At 42.2% G+C, this 26,912-nt stretch overlaps 1 protein-coding gene across 2 annotated transcripts in view; it reads left to right on the top strand.

Moving 5' to 3' along the window:
* Nucleotides 1-26,912, top strand: part of NBAS (NBAS subunit of NRZ tethering complex) — a 195,856-nt gene that overhangs the window by 99,699 nt on the left and 69,245 nt on the right. For both annotated transcript variants that reach the window (XM_080997879.1, XM_080997878.1), the window contains exons 28-32: nucleotides 173-295; nucleotides 2,070-2,172; nucleotides 7,243-7,472; nucleotides 9,297-9,409; nucleotides 13,687-13,800. In XM_080997879.1, the coding sequence (XP_080854005.1) occupies nucleotides 173-295; nucleotides 2,070-2,172; nucleotides 7,243-7,472; nucleotides 9,297-9,409; nucleotides 13,687-13,800 (683 nt within the window). The remainder of the gene's footprint in view (nucleotides 1-172; nucleotides 296-2,069; nucleotides 2,173-7,242; nucleotides 7,473-9,296; nucleotides 9,410-13,686; nucleotides 13,801-26,912) is intronic.

Genomic DNA, 26,912 nt, shown 5'->3' with positions numbered 1-26,912 from the left:
TTCAAGTCATCATTGTTCAGTGGATAAACATCACCATCCCTCTTGGTTTCGGTTTCAAATATATAATTATTCAAATTTTACACATAAACAATAATTTGCAATAATGGCCACAGGCAGGATTTAAGATTTGGCTGAATGGCTGATGATGCTTTTATGACTACTGTTATTTCAGCGTATCAGAAATCTTGGAGAAGCATGGACTCCAAAAGCCTGTATCCTTTGTAAAAGACACACAGGACAGCCCAGAAGAAGCACGGAAGCTGATGATTCGATTGACCAGGCACACAGGCCGCAAGTGAGTAACGGATGGTGGCACACAAAATTATGAGCTTTAATGGTTGTTTGGTACCTTCACAGATGAAATGTTCTGCGTGGCTTTTCCAGGTCAGAACATGAACAGCTGAGGCTGTGGTCTCAAGCAGGAAAGACAAACAATTCAAAGGACAGATTTCTTTGTAAACATGTCTTTAGCTCCTCAGGAGGCAAGTCAGTTGTTTGCTTCACAAGGAAGATGGTTTAGTGGTGGTAAAATTCGCTTTGATGCCCTTCGTCGAACATAAAATAATTGCTCATGACACAAGCAAAAGTGGCAGTGTCTTTTGCTTTGGCTTCATGGTTCATCAAAGCACAAATATTGCCCCATTGTCAAGGATCCATTGCCCATGGTGTGCAGAGCAGAATGGTACCACTCTCTTGATGGAGGCATGGCAAAGCAATTTAAACCTTTCAGAATGTAGGCCTTGGATTAGATTATCTCCCAACGGGTAGCATTCTAGGTAGTGCTAAGTGGAATATGTGCAAGGGAAAATGTCTGCTTGTAAAACATGACCTTTCTTTCCTCCTTCATGCCACCCAACCTGTTCTGGGCAGTGGCGCCAGGTATATGGGCCGGAGGCAGCTTCAGATCCCCCAATATTTTTTAGCAGGGGGCAGCCCCCCAATGTTGAGGGGGCTACCACCCCCTGCCACAGCCTGGCACCCCAGCCCCAACCTCCACCCGGCAACCCAGCAGCCAGGCGGCATCTGAGACAAGCGCAGAGGGCAATTTCTATGCTTGTTTGTCCCAGTCCGGCGCATGCCGGCAGTGTCATGTGATAAGCACTCCCTCAATGTGGGAGCAAGTCAGTGCCCCTGGTTCTGGGGGTTCTCCTGACTCTGCAGAGCAGATTTTATTTTTTTGAGGGGAGAAGTCCTGTTGTGTTAGTGGACCTTGTTCCATGCATGCAACAAGTTTGCTGAATCTCGCCCAGTATGTGTGACTGGAGGGTTTGGTCTGAAAGCTTTGGGGCTGGGGGGAAGGTGTGCAAAACTGTTGGATAAGAGACTTAACTGTGAGCCACTAAGTTCCTGGATGAAATCTCCCTTTGGTCACGGACTCACTAAGCAACCTACTCTCTCAAGCTCAGTTCTCCATCTTTCAAATGGGGATAATTATTCTTCTCTACTGTAGTGGTTCTAGGGGTTGCTCGTGCGTAAGCCGGTGCCCACACCTGGCTGGGTTGCCTGAGTGAACCTTTTCTGTCCGGACAGCCACTCACCCGTGGCTGTCTCAATCGCTGGCAGAATCCGTCAGTGGGCGTTTCTTAAACTTCTTCCAGCAAAGAAGCTCTTTGACGCTCAGTCGCCTCCTACTTTCCCTGCGCGGAAGCCTTCTGCGCAAGGAAGGCGTAGGCAGCGGAGGACCCTTCCTCCCCCCACTGGTCCCAGGCAAGGAGTCATGTGACTCCCTCTCAGATTCCCCCATCTGCCCCCCTTCTCCACTGGAGCTGAGCTGATTCCCTTCCCCGGAAGATGGGCTGCCTCTCCCAATCCCGTGACGCTCTCTGGGATCCCTCTGGAGCTCTCTCTCTCCCTCCGGCACTGATGGCAGTTCCCTGACATCCACCTTACTAGAATGTTATACGGAATGTTGAGCTACTGTGTGTCTAGATGTTATAAGCACCAGTGTTGTTTTTCTACACATGAATGTGCTCTTAACCTTTGGGGTGATATTTTAAGAATACATTTAATCCTGGTAATCACACTTCTCGGAATCTGCTTGTAAATGTTCGCTTCTTTGTGTCTTACAGGCAGCCCCCTGTTAATGAGACACACTGGATGGGATTGTTGCATGATATCCTGGAAATGCAGCAGAATGTCTACACATGCATACAACCGGACACTTGCTATGAGGTGAATCTTGCTGCTTTTCAGTATGTTTTTGAATACAGTGGGTGGAATTCTAGGTAGTTCAGTTTCATACCAGCATTTTGCTTTATTCAGAATCTGTGCCAGCAGATGTACAATCCTAGTTTAAGTGTTTAAATATATGCTGAGTTTTCCTTTCCTTGAACATGCAAATCATGCTGCTATCAAGCTTTCTTGACAATAGTGGTAGTTTCTACAAGATCCAGAAATCCCATTGATGGTGAGTGGCCTGGTTTTGTTTCAAGACACCTAAATTCTAAGGATTTCCATAGCTAGGGTTTCATAGAAATAATTCTCTCTAGTCTTTCATACTTGGGGACTGGTGCTCACATCTAGATAAGAATCAAACTCAGGTTACCAACTTTACTCCTTTAAAGAAAAGGAACTTTGGGGTACCACATTGCCTTCTGATAAATTGCAGCCAAACCAATGACCAGTTCCTGTTACTCCTAGTGTCGAGAGTAGAGGCCATATCAGAGGGGGAAAGGGGAAACAGGTATCTTCTGTTGTAATTTTTAAATGTTTGCCGAAAACTTATTTATGGTGCCAGGGCTATGCAGGCAATTAAGTAGAAATATTTCTGTAATTATTAACTGGTGATTTATAACAATAACAACAGCAATAAAAATAATGGCTTATATTCAGCATAACTCTAAGGTACCATCATCTCAGGGATTTTCCTTGCACAAAGGAAACTTCTCCCCTCTCCTACCCCTACGTGCACATTAAATCTGTTCTGGGGATCCTCTCAACCCTCCAGGCCACATTCAGAGATGACTTAGGTGTGCACAGGTGGCTGATGGACGGAAAAACCCTATTGCGCTAGTGGGAATCCCTGCGAGGGCATCTTGTGAAGTTAGTTGAATACAACCCAAAGTGTATAACTGTTGTAAATTGCTTTGGTGGTTTGTTTGTTTTTAAAATGACATTATTAAAGACATTAAATGACATTGTTTATAAGATTTATATGCTGGCCTTATTCAGGAAAAAACCAAAGACTGAAAAAATACTGCTAAAATTACCCAATGCAAACCAAAACAACCTATTCAGCTGTCCCCTGTGATTAGGCAGCTATGTACATAAAATCCTTAGAAGGCAGGGGAATTTCCTTGCATAAGGCAGGATGGGGAAAATATTCAAATAATGTAAACATATAACAAGAGTGGGTGCCAGGAAGAAGGGTGTTATGCAACCGGGGTGCTGTTGTCAAGAAGGGAAGGCATAGATCCTCTAACCGCACTCAGGGCTGCTGTTGTCGGGAGGGAGGGAATATGTCACATTAATCAAACGTTCCCAGCCAGATTGGTCAGGGAAGACAAAGATGACCTACTCTGGCCCCTCTCCCTAGCCAACTCCAAGATATAGGATTGCCAGTGGGGCTGGAAACAATGGCAAAGCTCCTGTTTATCCTATTGCTCACTGAAGATAAGGAGCGGGGGGAGCAAATTCCTAGAGTTTGTTCTGTTATACTTTTTTTTTTAACACTCAGAATTCCGTGCATTCAGACAGAGCTGTTATGAACTATGGCAGAATTACAGAAGACATGAGATGTATAGATGGGAACCTTGACTTTCTTAATACACAGAAACTCTTGACATAAAATTGCTAACTAAACATTGGGAAGACAAATGGCTCGCCGCTTCACTGTTATGTTTATTAAATGGTTCACTGAGCTGAAAGTTCATTTTTAATAACGTCACTCAGGGTGCATATAGAACTTTGATAGATGTTTTCCTGTTTGCATTTAAAGTGAAATGCAAAGTTTGGTTTCTGCAGAAAATAATCTGCATTCGAGGCAACCTAGTTATTAAGATTCGTGAATTACAATGAAGCTGTGTGTGTTTGAATATGTGCAGTTTACTTGAAAGTGCACTTTTCTGTTTCATAGTGTAGTACTTGAGTGAGCCTTCATGTTGCATAATTTACCTTCAAAAATTTGACATCTTTTAAACATTTCAAATTATTGTCAGTCTTCTTTTGTTATAGCATGTAGACTTTATTGCTTATGGCTGCTAATTTCTATGACTCCTGAGAGATTTTGAGAGCAAATCAGTACACTTCTGAATAAATTGCAAAAAGAAAATGGCATCTGGGATTTAAATCTAACTTTGAAATGTGCTCCTTTAAAAAAAATAAATAGCAATACGTACATACATCATGTCAGGGAAAATGTGATATAATTATAGCTCTTACTTCAAGATATTAGATTTGACTGGAGCGATGAATAGACTTTAATATCAGAGTACCTTGGCAATGCATTAGTATAGGGGTAGGGAATTTGATGCCTTCCAGATGTTGTTGAGCTGCAGCCTCTGTCATCCCTAAAATTGACCATGTTGGCTGGGGCTGATGGAATTTGGAGGCCATCAACATCTGGGGGGCGGTGATGGGTCCCCCTTTCTTGCATTTGTGTTGCTTCTATTTTTAAAAAAATAATATTTATTAATAATTTCAAAATTACAGAAAAGAAAGAAAAAAAATTAAAAACAACACTACAATACATAAAAAAAATTAAAAAAGCAAAACATAAAAACCAATGCAACAATACAGCAAAAAGATAAAAAAGAAGGGGAAAAAAGACACAAATCCCATATTACATATCTTTAACTTCCATTTGCTTGTTTCATTGACCTCCTCACACCTCCCTTTTTGTATTCTAGTTTGATTAGTTATTTCAGAAAATTCTTTCCATCTTTCTCAATTTTTATTAAATAATTTATCTTAACAATTTAACCTATTAATTAACTCAACAAATCCTTTCCATCTTTTCCCCATATTCTGTTATTCAAATTACCTTAAGTTATTTAACCTTATCTTACCAGCAAATACTTTAGAGCTTAAAGCTTAATACTCGATTATACATAACTCCTGATATCATTTCTACTAGAGTCATATAGTTTCATTCCAACATTTTCCCTAATATTCATTAATTTTAGGCTAATTCCCTAGAAAAAAAAATTTCTTTATAAATTTTCTTCCAATCTTCATCCAACGTCTCTTCTTCCTGGTCTCGGGTCGCGTCAGTCCTTACTGTCCATTCCATCTAGTCCATCAACCTGGTAATCTTATGTCTGAGGCCCTTAAGTCTCTTCCATGTCCCTTCTGCAGATCTTCTTCTTGTTTATACTTGCACTTTTCCTTGTCTTTTGTTGGTCTCTTTCTTAATTTCTTTCCTTTCTCATTGGGGAGTAGGTCTCTGGGGGATTCCAACCCAAAATTATCTTTGTCTCCCTTCATCAAACCAGCCCATTCCCCACAGTCCCACTCCCCACAGTCATCAATGTAGTCCAAAAAATATTTAAAAGCATATTTCAAGGTCTCTCCAAAGTTAAGAACCTCCTCAGCTCCAGATTCCCCTTGATCCACTCCAACTTCAATCTTCAAAGACAGCGGCTTATGCTCCTGTAGGGCCTCGGGCCTCTCCATTTGTATTATTTGAGGTGCAACCGCAACCTCCTCCATTATCTTCTGCACTTGCCCAATCAATACAGGTTCCTGAGTTGGTCCCTGGATGGTTTCTGTATCAATATTCCCGGTTTGTCCACAGTTATTAACCACAACAGTCATCAAATCCATTTTCTCATTCATCAAATCCATCTTCTCATGCAGCTGTTCCAACAAGGCACTTGTCTTGCATAAAGCAAGCACCAAAACTTCCTCCCAGCTCATATTTAGTCAAGGTCAAAAAGGACTGGTCCCACGATCTTAATCTGACAGCTGTAGAGCCCTCAAGTAGACTGCAGCAACAATTTAGCAAGCTCCCTCTAGAGCAGACAATTTCTATTTGTATCCATTTTTTTTAAGGCAAGTCCAACAAAGGAAAATTACTTTCATTTTTCAGATACTTTGTTTCTTTAGAATGCAAAAGGCAACATTGGAATCAGTTTATTTCTCTTTTTTTACTATCTGTCAAAAGACGTTCCATTCACAGTCGATGAACTTCCCCATAAATTTCTGTCTCTGGCACCCCGTTCCCAGGTTAGAGACGGTGGAAACTTATCTTTCTTCACTCCCTCTCCTGCAGGCGTTAAACAAAGTCCCCCCCCCCTTTTCTCCTGCTTCCAAGGGGGTTTCAGTAGTTATAAATGAAGGAAATTTAAACTTTTTTAACGACTTTCCAGGCTTTAGCTTACAAGGTTTTTGCTTCAGTCTATGTACAAAAAGCGGAAGGCGGACTTCCTGTTTTGAACCTTCCCGCTTCAGTGCCAAATTAAGATATTTCTTGATCCAATTTTCCGTTTCTACTCATGGGTACTTGTTTTAAATCCAATTGTCCAAAAGTCAGCGCTCTCCGGCAATGGCTATGCGGCTTCACTCCGTGAAAGTAGCAATCAGTTCGCAGCACCGCGCCGCTCACCCCACTTCACTCCGGAGCCCCAAAATGGGGTTCCCGGTGAGTGGGAGGGGGCGCTCCTGGTGCCCTGCCGAACCCCACGTTCCCAGGCTTCCTCCGCCTGGGATTTCTAGCGGGTCCCCACCTTCACCGCGGCGGGAAGACCCAGTTTCCACGGAGCCAGTTCCTCCAGTCGGAGAAACTCCGCCATTCGCCAATGGCGCTAACTCGGAAGTCCTCATTCGTGTTGCTTCTAAAGGATGAAGATTTTGACTTATATACATTATTGGGTGGTATTGCTTTTTAGCTTGTCCAAAACTTATAGATAAGTTTCATGAAGGATACTTCTGTTCAGATGTTTGTGTGGTCTTTTAAACTGTGTGTACGTTCACTGCACAACCCCATTTGCCCCATCATCCTGAATAATCCCCAGCATAAAGAGTGGCTCCCCAGATAAGTCTCAGAGTTTCCTGCAGAGATTCCACTGTCAACTCTCTAGTGCTGCCTTGGTAGTCAAATGAAAGGAAAGGGTTTCTCGAGGGCAGCAAATTAGATTGCATTTCCATTTCAGCACATGGTTTGTCGAAATCTAATTGATATTGGTCTAGATTTAGATGAATGCTGTTCCAGATATCCTCCCCTCCCCAAGCAGATAGCCATACTCAGGTATTTGTCAAATAAAAAAAATTGCTTGTATGACATTTGCTCTTGTCATTCTAAAGATCTTTACAGAAAGTCTTCTGTGTTCAAGTCGACTGGAGAACATCCATTTAGCTGGACAAATGATGCACTGCAGTGTTTGGTCAATAGATCCCCCTGTCAGTGTTGCTTCTAAAGGAAAACCACAGTACAGAGTTTGCTATGAGAAAAGCATTGAATTGGTTTTGGCTGCTAGCAGAGAATATTTCAATTCTTCAACCAGTCTAACTGATACATGCATGGATCTGGCCAGGTACGTTTTATCCACACACACCCCGCAAAAAAAAAATCTTTTAGCCTTTGGTATTTGCTTAGAAAGGCAGATCTTTTATGATTTTGTACTCTTTTGCATACTTGAGTGCTTTCCTCCGATGCTCAAGCATTTCCAAGGCAACTTGTTCTTACTAATTAGTCCCTGGTGCAATTAGAATGAGGTAATACGTCTTTTGCCTAGATTATGCTTGGCTCATCATGAAATGCAGGCACCAGCACCAATCTGAAAATACTAGCTAATGGTTTTGGAAGTGGAAATTATTATTCTGCGTATGTAACCATTACAGCTATGAAAAACCAAGATGTTTCCTGTAAGGCCCGTATGAATTCAAGGGACGAAAATGAATACAGTCATACCTTGGTTTTCGAACAGCTCAAACGTTTTGGTTCCTGAATGCCTCAAACCCGAAAGTGACTGTTCCAGTTTGTGAACTATTTTTGGAAGCTGAACGTCTGATGGGGCTTCCGCGGCTTCTGATTGGCTGCAGGAGCTCCCTGCAGGCAATCAGAAGCCACACTTTGGTTTCTGAACGTTTTGGAAGTCGAATGGACTTCCGGAACGGATTCCGTAACTACTTCCAAGGTATGACTATTTGTTTTGTTGAAGGAGGCAGCGGGGACCTTTGGCTTGTGTGCCAGATTTTGTCTGCCAGGCCTCCTCGTTTTACTCAACAGACTTTCCCCTCAAAATCATACCCACCTTTGAGGTGTGCAGTTGGCCGAGATGTGGATGCATGAAAGCACAATTGAACAGCTGATGGGCAGCGTATTGAATCCTGTTTGGAGTGTCTGTGCAAACCTTTCTTGGCTAAAATGAAGTCCCGTCCCCCCCTTTTGTTTTAGCAGAGGTTTCAATTGTACCTCCTGGAGCAAGATGTGCCTTCACTGTCCATCATAGATTCTATGAGAAAGCTGCTATAATTGAAATAATTGTTATTCACTGTTGATGTTTTTTGTTGTTAGGGGGACGGTTACCACCTTAGCTGAGATGAAAGCTCTCCTTCATTCTCTATCATTAACAATTTTCTAGTGATGCTTTCATTTAAGTGGAAATCATTTCAGCATGGTTTCTTCTCATTGATAAGATTGGCACACAATTACAAGGCGTATTTAAAAATCAAATCAAATCTGGGAGTGGAAAATTTAAGGATTAATTTTTAACATTTTAAAAGTTAGCACATCCCCACATCAACCCCAGAAAGATAATCTAAAGCACCTAAAAAATTTTAATTGAATAATTTAGGTGTTACAGTTCAACTGTTAATAGCAGCCTTCACTTTCTTAATATTAGTATGTTTCTTGCCTTTATAGCAGAAGAGTTACATTTGCGGAACTGTGCTGTCATGCAATTCCACTAGAGTTTCACTTGGGGGGGGGGAATTTATGAACCTACACCAAATGAATTTTATTTTTCCTCCTACTTCATTCATGTACATGGTGATTGCTTGCTAAGTACAAAGCTTCTTTCTTTTGGCATGTAAACTCTTAGTAAAGTGCTTAGCTTTGACCACTGATAAATTGATATTATTTACAATAAAAAAATACATCCACAAAGAAATACGGGGTTATAAAGAGGATAACATTATATCAAGTGGCAAATTTTTAAGCCTTTATAGGAGACCCATCACTTTGGACCCATTGTAATGCCTCACCAGTGCATGCTCTTGAGGTTTCTGTGCATAGCTACAAGCATAGTTTAGTGCTGTATGTTTATCACACTGGCCTCATATAATGAAGATGCTTCTTTTTGACTAATTAGGAAAGCTGTTTGAAATCCTTAAACATTTATTTTTTTTCTTCTAAGATCCTGCTTACAGCTTATTACAGACTGCCCGCCTGTTGTCCAAGAGGAGTTGGATCTTATCCGTGCTCTTAGCTACCTTGAAGAATTTGGTGTGAAAATCTTGCCATTACAAGGTAGGGTGTGATAGGGTTTGTTGAAATGTCTTGAATGCTAGTTATATAGTTTCAAATCTTCACATTTATATGTACCATATACACAGTTCTATTTTTCTAGAAAAAGAGGTGCCGGAACTCACCATGAACACCTCTTTTGTTCTTTTAAAATGACAATGGCACCTACCTGAGAGGTGCCGGAACTGAGTTCCGGAAAGTTCTGGCTTATAAAAAGCTCTACATATACATCATCTTGTATCATCAATTTTCCTTACAGCATTTTTTTAAATAAATTGCTTGCATCAGGTATAATCCAGTTCAAGAGAAAGCTTTTAAAGTTTCATTGGATTTTACTAAAGCGTTATGCACCAATTTTTCCTGTTTAAATCATTTTGGTTGCCTTGCACCCACAATTACTTCCCTTTTAAATACACACATGCAAACTTAATATATAGTTTCTTCACTCATCCCCTGCTTGTGCTGCTGTTGTGCTATTATGATTAACATAATCTCTTTACTAGTAATCTCTGCAACAGTGCTTTGAAACGCTTGGTCATTCTGGCAATAGCCCGGTTGGGAGGTTTATTGATCTTCATCCTGAGTCTAGGCCTAGGGAGTGGACAAATGGGCCTTTCTATTTTATTATTTTGTCAAAGCACATGTGCCAAGAAGATTAACTCAAAATAGTTATCATAACCCATAAGACGTCCATTGCACATCACAGCTTTGCAGTAACAATTTAGTTATGTTTGAAAGGAGGCTTTTACTGCTGTTTGAAGGTGCCTCCAGAACTTGGGCTTTTATTGATCTCTTTTATTCGCATGCTTTAGTGCCCAATAAAACTCTATTTTTATTTTATAAATCATAACAGCCTTATGACAACTGACATATTTTACAGGTGCTATCCTGCATTCAACTCCTGTGACCTTCCTGTCTTCACTGTTGAGTTAATGGATTTGTACTGCTAGAAACTGGATGAATAGTCCACACATTATTTTATTTTATTTTTTAAAAAACAACACAGTTATGTATTACATAAAGCTTTTGTGGTATTTTACGTCTACCCTTTAAAAGTTCAAACCATGTTCAGAATATGCAAGTAAAGGACTAGAATCGAGTGCTGAATTTTGTGTCTGGTGTTTCTTAAAAGTTTTACCTGTGGTGCCCCGCAAGACGAATGCCTCGCAAGATGTAAAACCCGCTAGACGAAAGGGTTTTCCGTTTTGGAGGTGCTTCGCTAAACGAATTTCCTATGGGCTTGCTTCGCAAGACGAAAATGTCTTGCGAGTTCCTGCGGGGTTTTTTTGCCTCCCCCCCCCCTTTTCCCCAAGCCGCTAAGCCGCTTATCAGCTGATCCGCTAAGCCGCTTAACAGCTGATCCGTTAAGCCACTAAGCCGCTTATCAGCTGATTCGCTAAGCCGCTTATCAGCTGATCCGCTAAGCCCGCTAAGCCGCTAATAGCGCTAATCCGCTAAACCGCTAATGGGCTTGCTTCACAAGACGAAAAAACCGCAAGACGAAGAGACTCGCGGAACGGATTCTTTTCATCTTGCGAGGCACCACTGTATTCGGTTTTGAATGTGCACCTATTTGTTTCAATCTAGTCAACCTGTTTTTAGATATTTAATTCTGCCTGCTGGAATCAAACATTTTAAACGGGCTTGAATAAGAAATAGTACACAATGGTTGGTCTCCATCTAAGTTTTACACAAAGTAGACCCATTGAAGTTAATGAACATGACTAAGTTATGTGCATTAATTTCAGTGGGGCTACTCTAAGTAAACCTTAGTAAATAAGTAAAACTAGGTAAAACCACCCAGTGAGTTAATATGCTCAATTTGACAGCTATTATGTGTACAGTGGTACCTCAGGTTACATACGCTTCAGGTTACAGCCTCCGCTAACCCAGAAATAGTGCTTCAGGTTAAGAACTTTGCTTCAGGATAAGAACAGAAATCGTGCTCCAGCGGCGCAGCGGAAACAGGAGGCCCTATTAGCTAAAGTGGTGCTTCAGGTTAAGAACAGTTTCAGGTTAAGAACGGACCTCAGGAACGAATTAAGTACTTAACCTGAGGTACCACTGTGATAGCTTTACCCCTGATCTGATGCCCTTCAGCAAGACACTTTAGTAAAAGCCTTCATGGATCAGGTCTTTAATTTGAAACCTGGATTCTCCCTGAGGCACGTGTTCCTCACACAGTTCTGATTAATCCTTCACAGAAAAGCCTTAACCCTAATCAAATATATAGAAGATGACGCACTGCGAGTTTGTGCTATTTCCATACCATTGGTGCTAGGTTATTTCGCCAGAACACAGCAACCCTGTCTCATATACAGCTTCTTGAGCACTGTGGGCAGCCAGGGGCAGTGTGGAATTGAATTATGCATTCAAATAAAACGTGTATGGATTATTATTTAAATCTTTTAATTGATTTATATTATTCTTTCTAATTGTTTCTAATATGCATTTTTAAAAAACCGTTTTACTTAATTGATCACATGAGATGTTGTCAGCCACTTTGGGCACAATTTTGTGGGAAAGTGGCAGACAAATGATGTTGATGGCTTATTAGTTTCTTGTTTGGCTCTCATTGCTGGGGTTTTACCTCGGCCGAAAAGCTTCACTATTTCTGTGTGTTTGCCATTCAGTGGCATGAGGTACAGTTAAATCATGAGGTTAGCAGGGACAAAGCTCATAAGCAGGACTGAGAAATTCTTTCTCTGAAAGACAATACCAGCAAATCTTCAATTAATGGGCATGTGGTAATTCTGTGACGTATATATATAAAGTAAGATCCAAAAACTGTGAACTTTCAAACTAACTCAAGCCTCTTCCATTAGCCAAATTACATTTTGAATGTTGTCCATGGATTACAGACAACTGCTATCCTAAATGCTTGCTTGTGGATGTATCAGGGTTGGTTCCACTTTGCCATTTTCAAGCTTAGATTTTCCTGCTTCATAGTTCATTCCCTGCAACCTGCCATTTTGCCTTTGCCACACCATGCCAGTCAACTGTGAATACTTCAGTGCTGGTACTGCTTTTTGCGATCTTTTTTTTTTCCCCCTTGAGAGATTAAAGTGCACTGTCAAGTTACTTTGTGATCCTTCTGTCACCTGAAAACGACTAATGCTGCAATTTATTTCAGAAAAAGTACCTTTTATGTCATGAATGTGCACACAAGCACATGGCTATATAATGGCGGCTGAAGTGGGTCCCGCAAAGGGGACAGGGTCTGATTCTCAAATAATTGCATCCATTATGTTTTGGACACTTTAAAGACCACCACGCAGAAGTTAAAATGGGCGAAAAAGCTGCCTGCAGGTTCCTAATGCTTTAAGCTAAAACTTTCTTAACTTGGAAAGCCACTTTTAAGCATGAGTTGTTCTTCATAGAGTGCACAAAATAATTTGTGCTTCTTCTTGCATTTGAATTTGTAGTCATCTGAACTAAGGGGAGGTAAAGGAACCAGCTTTTCCTTCCCAGAAGCAGAGGCCTCTTTCTCTGTGGGGTGGTAGACCTGTGTCTGGTCTGTACCACCCCAGAGTGGAGGCATGCACAGGTTTGAATGTTCTCCATCTTGTTAAATGACCAACCTTTGCACATCAGTGATGATGTCCTCTCTCTAAATGGCGATTCTCTGTTTGCTTTGTAACACACACACACCCTTAATGAAAACTAAATAAATGGAGATTTCCCTGCTAAAATATTTCTTGGGGCATATCTGCAGCATAAGAAACAAAGCACTTTCAAAATGTATTAATATTTTATTGAAAGAATTTCTATTATAAAATAAAGTGTAACAAAGAAAAAAAGAAAAGAAAAAAAGAATAAAAGTGAAAGAAACAGTATACAAAAAAGCAGTGTAATATACTCCCATACATTATTATATAAATATATATGATGTTATTATCCTAATACATAGGTTTTTAAAAAAAATGTTTTTATGAAAGGTGCTATTAATAGCCTACTACATTCTGTATAAACATTCCAAATGTTGTCATATTTATCCAAATAAAGCCTATGTCTGTAAGCTGTCCGTTCATGAGTTGCAAGTGTTTTCATATTGTCAGTCCATTGATTGAAGAAACATAAGCACTAGAGATCTTGTTTAAAACTTCTCTCCCTCCTGCCCCAGTTGCAGTGACTTTAAAACCCAGATATCGGCCCTTCCGTGAAGTTCGTAATATCTGTGTATGTAGCTTGCGTGTGCACTTAACTTTTTCCTGCCTTCATTAAAAAAATGCACTGTCTTTTGTGACATTGCCACTTAATATAATGTATTTTCTTACCAGTGCGCCTGTGCTCTGATCGACTCAGCCTTATCAAGGAATGTCTCCTGCAGCTGCCAACAAGCTACAAGCAATCTGCCAAGCTCCTGGGACTTGCAAATTTGCTGAAGGTTGCAGGTAAAATAAAAGCTGTAATGAAATTTACCCATGTTTTATGTTGAAGGTGTACAGCTTTATGGGGGATTTCTTCAAGGACTTTACTCAAAGATCCTGTCTTCAGTGAAGCTTCATATATTGCATCATTGCAACCTTCCTTTCTAGATAAATACAGATTGATTGATTTCAATTTAGATATAATTTGGGATTTCACACACAGCCCTTCTATCACAAGTAGAATACATACCAGCGAGAGTACAGTTACCACCTAGTCAGATGTTAGAATTAAATCCCACTTTAACCCGTGTCAGATATGAAAAACAGATATCCTTTCTGTGCAAACAAAATGTATTCTATATCCTATAAAAAACATAGGTTTTACTTGCAGTCCTTCTTTGATCCTGTTGCATCGTATTAGTGAACTGATGCTATACTATGTAAAATTTCTTTTTAAATATATGTATCATTGTTGTTAAATCTCAAAAAAATTCCAAGACATTTATCATCATATACAGTTTTCCCCAAACATAATAGTATTTTATTATTATTTCTTCTTGAATTTCCACCCCTCCTTTCTTGATGTTTCTTTTTTAGCTGTTTTGCAATACATCTGTCTTTATTATGTAAACTTCACTCTCATTAGTTCTTTCAGTAATTCACTGCTTATATTTCAAATCCTGCCCACAACTTCACTGTGCAAAGGTTCTGATGCTGGATCAAATCAAATTACGTTTTTTGTTTTGTTTTGTTGGCTAGCAAAGGTAAATATTTGATCAAACTTTCACTTGGAGAAATCAGATGAAGCTGATTTGACTATATCTTCCGCTTCCCTGTTCTTTCACATCATCATATCAAATACAAATTGAAAAATGACATGAGTCAGATCCAGAGTTAAGTGTGTGCATTAGGGCTGGCAGAAGCAAGCAGTCCCATACATTCCTTCCCATGGCAGCTTTCTAGTCCCCTAAAAAGTTCCCCTGAGGTTTGGGGCCACGTTTTGAAGTGGGTAGACTACAGCTTGTGAAGCTCAGGAGAGAAGGGGGACGGCTGCTATGAAGATAAAGAGCAGGGAAATCAGCTTGGGCCAGCTTAACTCCAGAGCCAAGCCATTATTTTATTATGTAATAATGTTGTTGATACCCTGCTATCACCGTACACAGAGCCTTGCCAAGTAATTTAAACAAAACACAAGTTCCTGTACAGTGGAGCTCACACTGTGTTTGTTGTCTTGGACTAGTAAATGGCACAAATCTCTGCAGTGTTTACAGTGGTACCTTGGGTTACAAACACCTTGGGTTACAAACACTTTGGGTTACAGACTCCGCTAACCTGGAAGTAGTGCCTTGGGTTAAGAACTTTGTCCCAGGATGAGAACAGAAATCGTGTGCCGGTGGCGCAGTAGCAGCGGGAGGCCCCATTAGCTAAAGTGGTACCTCAGGTTAAGAACAGTTTCAGGTTAAGAATGGACCTCCAGAATGAATTAAGTATGTAACCAGAGGTACCACGGTAAAGGTAAAGGACCCCTGGACGGTTAAGTCCAGTCAAATGCGACTCTGGGGTTGTGGCGCTCATCTCACTTTCAGGCCGAGGGAACCGGCGTTTGTCCACAGACAGTTTTCCAGGTCATATGGCCAGCATGACTCCAGCTGCTTAAAACAGGTAACCCAGAGAATCCGGTTGTTGGTGGTGGTAGTGTTCAAATCAGACCGTTAGCCTTTAGCTGTCTTCCCTAACCTCCAGCTGTTCTGAACTGCAGCTTCAGCTATTTCTCATCATTGGCCATGCTGGTTGCGGCTTATGGGAGTTGTAGTCCAAAACATCTGGAGGGCACCAGGTCAAGGAAAACTGGCCTGTGTGATTGGCAATACACTTCAGCACATCTCCTTTGCCAATCCTTGCAACCCTTCATGAGTCAAAGGGCAGTTTACTGAAGTGGGGAGCATCCTCTGCTTTTGCAGCCCTGGGAAATCAGGTCTCTAAATCCAGTGGTTGTCAGTGTGCCCCTGTGCTGCCTTGGTCATGTGAGTAAATTCAACACAGGGTGTTGATTGGGAGTAAGTCTCAGTGCTCAGTGTGGCTGGGTGGTATGCATCGTTTGAAGTCCATATTGCGATATCAGTTTCATAATTTTGAGCCTGGGATATATTGTCAATCATGATGTCTTATCTGTGTGTGCGTGCAAAAATCACAATGCAGGAAAACCGTGAAGCCCACCAGTGCCTCTACATAGCTCCATCCATATTTCAGACATCGTGATATAGCACGATGTTTAGCTGGTGATATATCACAGTGTTGAAAACCAGATATTGCCCTGACCCTAGTGCTTAGGAGACACGCTTACTGTTTATTTCCTTTTCAAAAACCTAAGGGAAAATGTGACTTTTACCTCCGGTATCTGGGAGGTGGATTTAAGGATGCCGGGGGGTGGTTTAGTTTTTTTAAAATATCATTCGGAGTAAGCTTAAGCCATGGGTTCACTTGAATGAGTTAAATAATAATAATCCTGGTTGAGTTCTGTATCTAAAAAAAAGAAAAAAAATCACTTAGTGACTTTATGTTGGTTATAGTAGGCAGTGTTTTTGCCTTTAAACATATCCTCATGGAGTCATTGTTCATCAGTCCTGCTGGTTTCATAATATAAGTAGGAATAATCCCATTTTTTGTCATTAATGTTTATCACAGCAGCGTCTGAATCTGTTCACTTTTGACATGAGTAAAAAATGCACCACAATGGGCCTCAGTTCTCAGATTCTTTGAATCCCTGTATTTCTTTGTTACACAAATTCATTTAGAAGACTGCATCTCCCTGAGGGGCAGCTATAACTCTGTGTAATTTCTTATCCAGCTATTTTGTATACCTTCCTACCTCCCACACAGGATACTTGAGAGTGTAATAGATCGTTAGTTTGAAGCACACTGCAAACTTTAGATAACTATCAAAGACTTTAATTAGGCTTCTTCTCTTTAAATTATGCTATGCTGGATATGTTCTTGCCCTTCACATTAAAGTCTACAGCATCTTGCAAATACTCAGGAAAACCTAGGTGTTCCTTGCATTCTGTTCTTGCTGGCTTGTTAGAACATTTATTTTAATTATAGACTGCCTTCCTCCTGAAGTAATAGCGTTTTTATATAAAAGCAGCATAAATATATCCTCTTAAACCATCAAAGAGGAAAACATCTTGAACCCTCTTTTATTGCTGCTGGAGGTCTACTTTGAGGAAGGAACGTGCAGCCCTGCCCAGCTAGTTAGTCACAAAGCTACAGCAACCACTCCTTACACCTTTTCTCTCTCCCCTCTGGTTTACAATGGTGTGTGTGTGTGAGAGAGAGAGAGAGAGAGAGAGAGAAAGAAAGAAAGAGAGAGAAACACACAAGATGGCTACTTGGCCAAGGGCCACCACTTGCTGGGTGGGTCTCTACCACCACCATTCCCCAGTCTTTCAGAGAGAGAGAGAAAAAAGTCTTAACAGTATTTCCAAAACACATTTATGATTTCTTTCTCTCTCTTTTTTGGAAATATTATCCCCTGCAGTTTAACAGCAAGGCAGCTTACAACATCCCCTGCCCCCAATGCACAATAAATTTGGGATAGTGAAATGTAATTAATTACAGATAGCTAAAAGAAATGAGAGAAACAGCAAAACAAACCGCAGCAGCAGGAGAACGATTGAAACAACTAGTTACTCAAAAAGCAGTGTTAGAAATTGAGATATGAAAGCCAGGAGCTAAATGGCACCTTAAACCTAGGTTGCGGGCGCAACAACAGAATGTCTAGACTCGCCTTTTTTACAAGAAGAATACAAAGCCAAAAGTGAACGAACTGCAGCTAAAATCTTATGTTGGTTTTTCACATGGTCTAGTCCAGGCATAGGCAAACTCCGGCCCTCCAGATGTTTGGGACTACAATTCCCATCACCCCTAGCTAACAGGACCAGGGTCAGGGATGATGGGAATTGTAGTCCCAAACATCTGGAGGGCCGGAGTTTGCCTATACCTGGTCTAGTCCTTCCCCTGCCCGTCCACCCCCTAATATTCTTATGGGGGTCTCTTCTCCAGTCTTCGGAGAGTAGCTGGAAGTGGGGAGGCAGAAAAAGGTCCTCTTTTCCTTCCACTTTGCAGTTGTAATCTGAAATCTTAGGCGCAGTATAGCGCCCAGAGCTTAGAAACTGCTCACGCTAAGGAAATTCCCTGTCCCAAAATGTGCCTAGAGCAAGGGGAATTTCAAACACTGTCAAAGAGGGAGCCAACTAGGTGAACTAGACCAGGCTTTCCAAATGAGGGAGTTGACACCTTCGGAGGTCTTGGTTCCTATGAAGGCAAAGAGACGATGTTCAAAGCCTCCAATGATTAATGGCGAAACCAGACTCTAAGGGGGGAATAGTTGGTCCTGGTTCCAAGCCATTCATTTATTATTATTTTTTAATTTTTTATTAAACATTCAACACATATTTACACAACAGTTTACCATGTTACAATTTATGCACGTACACTACATGGAAAAAAGAAAAATACAACGAAAAATAGAGATGAACCGCCGACCTTCTGACTGGCAAGTCCTAGGCTCTGTGGTTTAACCCACAGCGCCACCCGCATCCCAATTCATGGGTTAATACATGCAAATTGCTCCTGTCTGGAAGCTCTGCAGCCTGCTGGAGCAATATGCTTCGGAAAGCTGCCCCAGCATTTTGCTGTGGGTTAAACCACAGAGCCTAGGACTTGCCGATCAGAAGGTCGGCGGTTCGAACTCCCGCGATGGGGTGAGCTCCCGTTGCTCAGTCCCAGCCCCTGCCAACCTAGCAGTTCTAAAGCACGTCAAAGTGCAAGTAGATAAATAGGTACCGCTCCGGCGGGAAGGTAAATGGCATTTCCGTGTGCTGCTCTGGTTCGCTAGAAGCGGCTTAGTCATGCTGGCCACATGACCCGGAAGCTGTACGCCGGCTCCCACGGCCAATAAAGCGAGATGAGCACCGCAACCCCAGAGTCGGCCACGACTGGACCTAATGGTCAGGGATCTCTTTACCTTTACCTTAAAGCTTCTGAGTGCTTTCCATGAGCAATCCCACATCGACCACGTTGTAGAAATAGAATATGGATGTGACCACCACAGCAGGTGTAACTGTGAACAGACCTGCCTCCTCCAGGTGTTTGAACCTTGGCTCTCCTAATTCATTGCGAGGAATTCCTTTCTCAGTAGCCTACACATGTTCGGATGGGGCACTTGATAGCTAGGTACAATGGCCACCTCAAATCTTTCAGGCTGCAGTCCTATACACACACCTATGTAAAACTTCTATTAAGCTTGATGGGACTTACTTCTCACTGGACATATATAAAATTGCACTGTAAGGGTTTTATAGATCAAAACCAGCTCTTCTGATTGTGTTCTCCCCCACCACCACCACCCAAAGGGGAGCCTAGCAAATTCACTTTAACCACTTCTTCCTTTCCCCAGGCGGGAAAATCAGCAGAAGATTTAGGGAAGACAGGATTGCCAGTACGGCCAGGTGGTGGTAGCCAAGCATGAACGATGGTCTTGGGTCTTTAAAATAACAGCTTGTAAAGGCTTACAGCTGAAATGTGAACCTCATCTTTTTGACTCCTGTACTTTGGCTTAAAGAAAAATGCCAAATTGCTGCAGAATGTGTTAACAAATCGCAAGATTGGCAGCAGCGATTGTCACAGTGCAATTTCAGACGATTGCTGTCGGAAACTGGTTATCAGACAAACTTGAAGAATTTTATTTTCAAAGAACTTCGTCCAGTAAAGCAGTATTTGCCTCCAATGTTATTGCATCCGAAGCACTCCTAAGGATAAGCGCATGTGCATATATATATATGACGTGCACTTTGTTTCTAACAGCATAGAACATTTGAGATTTACAGTGGTTTAGCTTAATTTTAAAAGAAGCAGATTACCATATTTTTCTGTGTATGACGACCCCTATTTTTTTAACCCAAAATTAAGAAAATGCACTATGCACTATCTGTGTATAAGGCGACCCCTTATTTTAAACTTCAAAAATTTAGGAAAAAAATATAGTCTTATACACAGAAAACGGTAATTTTAAAATTCCTAAGAAATAGCCTGAAATACTAAAGCTGATGCTAGAAGGTTTTCCTCCTCCTTTTTCATACCAATACAACTAGCACTGTTCTTCCTCTAATACTCTTATGGTGGATATAAAGCATCCATATTCAGCTTTCAAGAGTGCAACTCCCTAAATTGGTTAATAAACTTTTGCAGTGCATGGCCTCTAATGGAAACGCTGACAAAGCTTTTACTATATTATGTGAATGTTGCCTCCAGTAAAACTTAATGGCACCTATAAACCATGGCCATAAATTAAAATGTAAAAATCAAGATTACACTTATTTGTTCTTTATTATATGAGGGCGGAAGGTGCTGTTCCATATAACCAAGAGCGTTCCATATAACCTGTAGTGTTCTCTGCTATAAGAATAAGAGTAGCAAAAGGGAGCTATTACAGCATGGCTTGGGCATACTTAAAACCAAGGTTTCCTGACCTTACCTCATTTCTGGCATTGTGTGTGATTGTTGCTAGTAAGTTGGATGTTCAAGGAGTTGGGACACTGCTTTGGGTTTTCTGAAGCAAACTCTGGTTAAAGTAAACCTAAGCTCCTGCAGCCAATCGGAAGTCGTGGAAGCCCCAACAGACATTCGGGTTCCAAAAAACAGGTTTGCGGGGTCCGGGAACCAAACCGTCTGAGTAGGAAGGCGTTTGGGATCCAAGGTATGACTGTACCTCTATATGGTTTGCAACATCCTAAAAAATATCACGAATAAAAGTAAAATGCAAAAAAAACAAACCAGTATAAAATACAGTTTTTAGAGTGGCACAGATAATAGGCAATATACCCTCTGAAACATCTATATAAAGTGGAACAACTAACACATAGGGACCATGATAACTACTGGCAGATAGATCCAGAATACTGAAATTCAGCAGAGACAGCAAGACCCACATACCATACAGTATATACAAGTGTGTGTTTCTAGGTCTGCTATCTCACCTGTAACACTGAAGATAGGTGGGGAAGAATCCCACATTTGATAAGTGGGGGCAAGTTATCCCATGCAACCCTCCCCGATTCCAAGCATTACTGGGTATCCAAACAGTAATGTTAAGTGTGTCTCTTCACGTAACATTTAATTATCATTATTATTTTTTAAAGAAGATAATTATTGGAATTTTAGAAAGTGGGAAGGAAGGAGTTTCTTCTTCTGTAGTCTTAATGAAAATTGCTCCATTGGAAATCTGGCTGCGGCACTAAATCAGATGGCAGGATGCCTTGACTTCCCCTGCCCATCTGCCAAGGGTGCTTCCCAGCCCAAAGGAAAGCACACAGCAGAATTAACACTTTTGTTGTCAAAGAACGCACTTGCTTCTACATCTCTGGAGACCTACGCACACCAATCTAGCGTTTAGGCAGCTATTCCCAGGTCCGCCGTCTATAGAGCAGTTGTTGCAACTGAGGAACCCTACCCCTCCACCAGTTTATGTACCTTCTCCAAACAGGCTGTACTCACGTAGCCGGAGACTATGCCTGCATGCAAGCTGCCTCTGCTTTTCCCATTTCAGTTCTCTCCTGGTTCCGGGAGACAGTGGTGCATTTACCTACCCTGCCTCTTCCTCCATCTCTGAAGTTTCCCCTGCCCCTGATGTTTGTCTCCTGGTGGGTACAGGTCCCCACAGACCACCGCCCCCTTCTCCCAGATCAGTCCCCCTTCCCCTAGTTCACACACACCAATGTCCTGCCAGTCCCTTGCGCCATTGCTGTGTCCCATAACATTAAGCATAAACATCAGGAATCCTGATGATCTTCTGGCAAGAACCCCTTTAGCATTCCTTGCCCTCCAGGAATTTCAGACATCATATCTGAGATCTTTGTGACTACCTTCCCATCTCTGTCCGCCAACTGAGGCCTTCTAAAACCACCGCCAAGATCTTTTCTTGGAGCTGGTTGAGCAATATTGTTCATCATCCTTATTTTTGAGTATTGCAAAAGGCAGAAAGCTTCTGTGCCACTCTATCTCCAGCTGGTTTTGGACTACAGCTCCCGTCATCCCTAGATATCAGGACCAGTTGTCAGGGATATGGGGAATTGGAGTCCCAAAACAGCTGGAGAACCAAGTTTTCAAAACACTGGCTTAGATCTTTGTTAAAGGTTATGTGGTGGGAGCATCCCATAAGCAGAGTTCTGCTAAAGGCATTCCTGTGTCACAGAACAGAAACAGCATTTAGCACCAGTTTCTTTGCTCCTTGAAAATCTGCTCCAGTGGTTTGGAGGACCCTCTGGAACAGCATGAGGAGCATTGAGAGCTTCTGCTGGATACCAGTCTCCCCCATAAGAGGCCTTCTGCTCCCGGGGCCTATATTTTCCTCAAACATCTACTTTAAACGGATGAATTCTGTAACATATATGCATTTGGAGGGCAATTTCAAAGGTGCAAGGAACCTAGGACCACTTATCTTTTGACAAAGCAATCTTCAGCAGTGATTCTTAATTACTGTTTGTTTATTGCCTCATAACGTTAAAAAGACCTGGCACAAATGTTATTCAGGGCTGCCACAAGCTGCAGGAATTGCTATTTGAGTCATTAATTTCAGAAATCTTTTCTAATTAATTTTTGCTTCAAAATGACAGTGACATTCATGGGAATGAAATTAGTTTAGCAAGCTAATGCCAGCTCTGGCATTGGAGATTAAAAGAGGTTTTCTGCCCCCGAATCTGAAGAGAAATTGTTACATTCTGAGCAATAAGTAAAGATGCAACCTTTATTACAGGCAGATATCTGTTCCCTCCAAAGTCTTTATAGATGATGATTGGGTTTTGGTTTTGGTACAAGGATTGTATACCCAGGTTTCCCTGCCTCTTCCGAGCACTTCTGTTGTGTGGAAAGTGATTTTTCTTGCAACCATTTCGGTGGTTAGAATCATAGAATCATAGAATCATAGAGTTGGAAGAGACCACAAGGGCCATCGAGTCCAACCCCCTGCCAAGCAGGAAACACCATCAGAGCACTCCTGACATATGGTTGTCAAGCCTCTGCTTAAAGACCTCCAAAGAAGGAGACTCCACCACACTCCTTGGCAGCAAAGTTAGTATGGGGAATATGACTGCAGGAACCTCCCACTGTTCTCCACTGGTTCTGGTGTTGAACAGTTGGTAGACTCATATTTTAAAAATCACCAAAGGCATCAGCTCTACACTTCTCCAATAAAATATTCTAGACAGGTCAATCTCGAATTCCTTTAGAATGGCCTAGCTCAGAGCGAGTGTTTCCACCTGAAGCAATTTCAGATGTGCAAAGGTTGTTCCCAACGAGGGGCATTGCAGCCCATGCGTAATGCAGGGCAGCGAGCTTTTACTGCCAACAAGAGCTGTCCCTCAGCCGAGCAAATCAATCATTCTGCTACATAGAAATTTGTTTGGACCTAAGGCCCTATTGCACTGGCTTGCAGATTCGCCATTTGGTATATGAACTCTGCAGGTGGTAGTTGCTTAGCAGAAATCCTGTCCCAGGGATGTTTTCCACTCTTTCCCAGATATCATCAGTTAAGAATGTCCTTCACTTGAACCAGTGGGAAGCAAGACTGTTATAAATATCCATTCTCAGCTGTTTGGGGAGTGGGGTGGTCTATTCAAACAGTAATTAGGATTACAGTGGTACCTCAGGTTACATACGCTTCAGGTTACAGACTCCGCTAACCCAGAAATATTACCTCAGGTTAAGAACTTTGCTTCAGGATGAGAACAGAAATCATGCTCCGGTGGCGCGGCGGCAGCTGGAGGCCCCGTTAGCTAAAGTGGTGCTTCAGGTTAAGAACAGTTTCAGGTTAAGTACGGACCTCCGGAACGAATTAAGTACTTAACCTGAGGTACCACTGTATATATTACGCGTGAACCCACATGTGCCAGGTGTGGTAGAACAACCTTTTCTTATTATCCATGGTGGTAGTTGTTCTTTAACAGGTCAGTTGTAATTTTATCAATTGGAGCCTCCTTTATGGAGTGGTAGAGGGACGCGGGTGGCGCTGTGGGTTAAACCACAGAGCCTAGGACTTGCCTATCAGAAGGTTGGCGGATCAAATCCCCGCGATGGGGTGAGCTCCTGTTGCTTGGTCCCCCCTCCTGCCAACCTAGCAGTTCGAAAGCATGCAGTGCAAGTAGATAAATAGGTACCGCTCCGGCGGGAAGGTAAACAGCGTTTCCATGCACTGCTCTGGTTTGCCAGAAGTGGCTTAGTCATGCTGGCCACATGACCCAGAGGCTGTACGCCGGCTCCCTTGGCCAGTAAAGTGAGATGAGTGCCGCAACCCCAGAGTCGGTCACGACTGCACCTAATGGTCAGGGGTCCCTTTACCTTTACCTTATGGAGCGGTATGGGTTTTAATTTTTCTTTTTTGCATTCATAGTTTATGGCTCTTCCAAGCTCTGGGCTCAGCATGAGATGAAGTCCTTCCCTCTGGTATCATCTACAGTGTTACTTAGCCTCTCCTCTGGGTCAGCAGGCAAATCCTGCCATACAAGAGTTCCACATCCCATAACCGCTCCAAGCAGACTGCAACATTTAATCAGTTAGATTGATTGATTAACTGATCAAAAGTGTGTGTGGGGGGTTTAAGGCAGTAAATTCACAGGGCACCCAATTTTTCAAAGTGTATTGTTTTGAATAGAATTACATACTATAAACCTGCAGATGGCTATCGCCATCTTAAGAAGCATCCCTCCTCTTTCACACACAAGGAGGAATGTGTATTCTAAGAAGATTTAGCTGATGCTTTCTCCTACCCACTTAATTAGGGACGCAGGTGGTGCTGTGGGTAAAACCTCAGCGCCTAGGGCTTGCCGATCGCATGGTCAGCGGTTCGAATCCCCACGGCGGGGTGAGCTCCCGTCGTTCGGTCCCAGCTCCTGCCCACTTAGCAGTTCGAAAGCACTCCTAAGTGCAAGTAGATAAATAGGTACCGCTTTATAGCGGGAAGGTAAACGGCGTTTCCGTGTGCTGCGGTGGTGCTGGCTCGCCAGAGCAGCTTCGTCACGCTGGCCACGTGACCCGGAAGTGTCTCCGGACAGCGCTGGCCCCCGGCCTCTTAAGTGAGATGGGCGCACAACCCTAGAGTCGGACACGACTGGCCCGTACGGGCAGGGGTACCTTTACCTTTCTATAACATATGGGTGCATCACGTAAACAACAAAGGAAATACTCACTGTTGTTTTACTCATGCAAATGACTAAAACCCACATGGTTTGTTTGAAGGGAGATGTTCTTAATATTTGTTGGCCGTACCAGATTTCCCTTCACGTGGAATGTTGTTGTTTTTTGAGGGGAAACAATGCTTAAAATGTCCTTCTGGATGCCCAGTGCATAGTCTTGCAGTGTTCAAGTTCTAATAAAGGAGAGACGGACAGGCCGGCCCAGGGGAGGGGAATGTGGCCCTCCAAACTTAGAGATCCGGCCCTTGGAAGTGTCTGCAGCCACACCTCTTCATTGACCATGCTGGCCCTGCATCTTGCCATCCTTGAGTGTGTGTTTTTTTGCCTGGCTGTCATGTGTCTTCACACTCTGATAATGCCTCTTTCTTTCCTGGATGGAAGATTGTATGTGTGTGTGTGTGTGTGTGTGTGTGTGTGTGTGTCGCGCGCGTGCGCAAACTACCCTACTGTGAAAAGGTAAAATTTGCATTCATTGCTCCATCCACTTTCACCTCACCTACCATTGAAATATGGTCCAGAGGGGAATTCTGCCCTTAGACTCCTGTTTCTGTTTTAGTGTTCTTCCTATGTTAGCATTTGAGAAACCAGGGAGGATGAGCAGAGTCTTTGTGCATCCTTTGCAAATTATTTAAACTCTTCCTGCAGATGCATGCAGTCTTCTTCAGAACAGCAGACAGGACCACCTGCCCGGTTCTGGATGTTCCCTGTCTTAAGACATAGCACTTGATCAGTGTTTAAACAGCAAAGGCGATTCAGGAGGGGGAAGATTGTTAAGGCCTCATTGCGTCCTTTTAAAGTGGCAGTTTGACTTTTTAAATTGTACCTGTCAGGCGTTCAAGCATAAAACTGTCATTAGGAAACAATTTTGCTTTTATAGTCCTTAACGATATGTACATACGCACACTTTCCAATGCAGGATTCCATGAGGCTGTCACAGGGCTGGTTTGATTGGAAGAATGAAAGGGAGATACTTGAAAAATCTTCAGCGGGGTATGGCTTCAAGCGACGCCATTGTGAAGCCTGCAGGAAAAGCTCATTAAATTAAATTGAACAATTCAAACTGCATGTTTCAGGAGCTCCAGTCATGATGCTTTTAGTGTACAGTGGTACCTCGGGTTAAGAACTTAATTCATTCTGGAGGTCCGTTCTTAACCTGAAACTGTTCTTAACCTGAGGTACCACTTTAGCTAATGGGGCCTCCCGCTGCTGCTGCACGATTTCTGTTCTTATCCTGAAGCAAAGTTCTTAACCTGAGGTACTATTCCTGGGTTATCAGAGTCTGTAACCTGAAGCATCTGTAACCAGAAGCGTCTAACCCAAGGTACCACCGTACCGACAAGGAGCAGAAACGAGAGGAAACTGTCAGGGAAAAGGAGACTGTTGCAGGATAATTCCTGCGTTTTTGATAACTCTTGTAAAAATACGTGGAGCAAGAATGAGGCTACAGTTGTTGTTGCTGCTAACTTCGCTTCAGCAAACCGCTCAGACTCCATTAAGGAAAAGTAATTTCTCCCCCCACATCTAAGTACATCCACGTTCCTTTCAAACAGAAACAAATCATTATTTATTGCCTTAGCAGATACCTGAGGAACAATTTAAGAAACTTACATTAAGCACTCACATTGGGCTATGGCTCCTTCCATTTTCTCATGGCGGTTGAGAGGCTCTTCTCTCAGTTGGGTTTTAAATCTATTAGGAAAAGTGTAGGACCCCATGGAAGCCACAGGCATTTCACCTCAGCTGCATTGGTTTTAAAGGTGACGATTGCTAGATAGTCCTAATTTTGAAGTTATCCCTTATTTTAGAACAGGGAACCTGCGGTGCACCAGATGTTGTACACCACACATTTAAAGCACATTCCCCTAGCCCAAAGAATCCCGGGAGCTGTGA

Source organism: Podarcis pityusensis (genome assembly GCF_964106645.2).
Source record: "Podarcis pityusensis genome assembly, chromosome: 3".
Lineage (NCBI taxonomy): Eukaryota > Metazoa > Chordata > Lepidosauria > Squamata > Lacertidae > Podarcis > Podarcis pityusensis.
The sequence above is the reverse complement of the archived record's forward strand: the minus strand, read 5'-3'. Positions and strand labels throughout refer to the sequence as shown.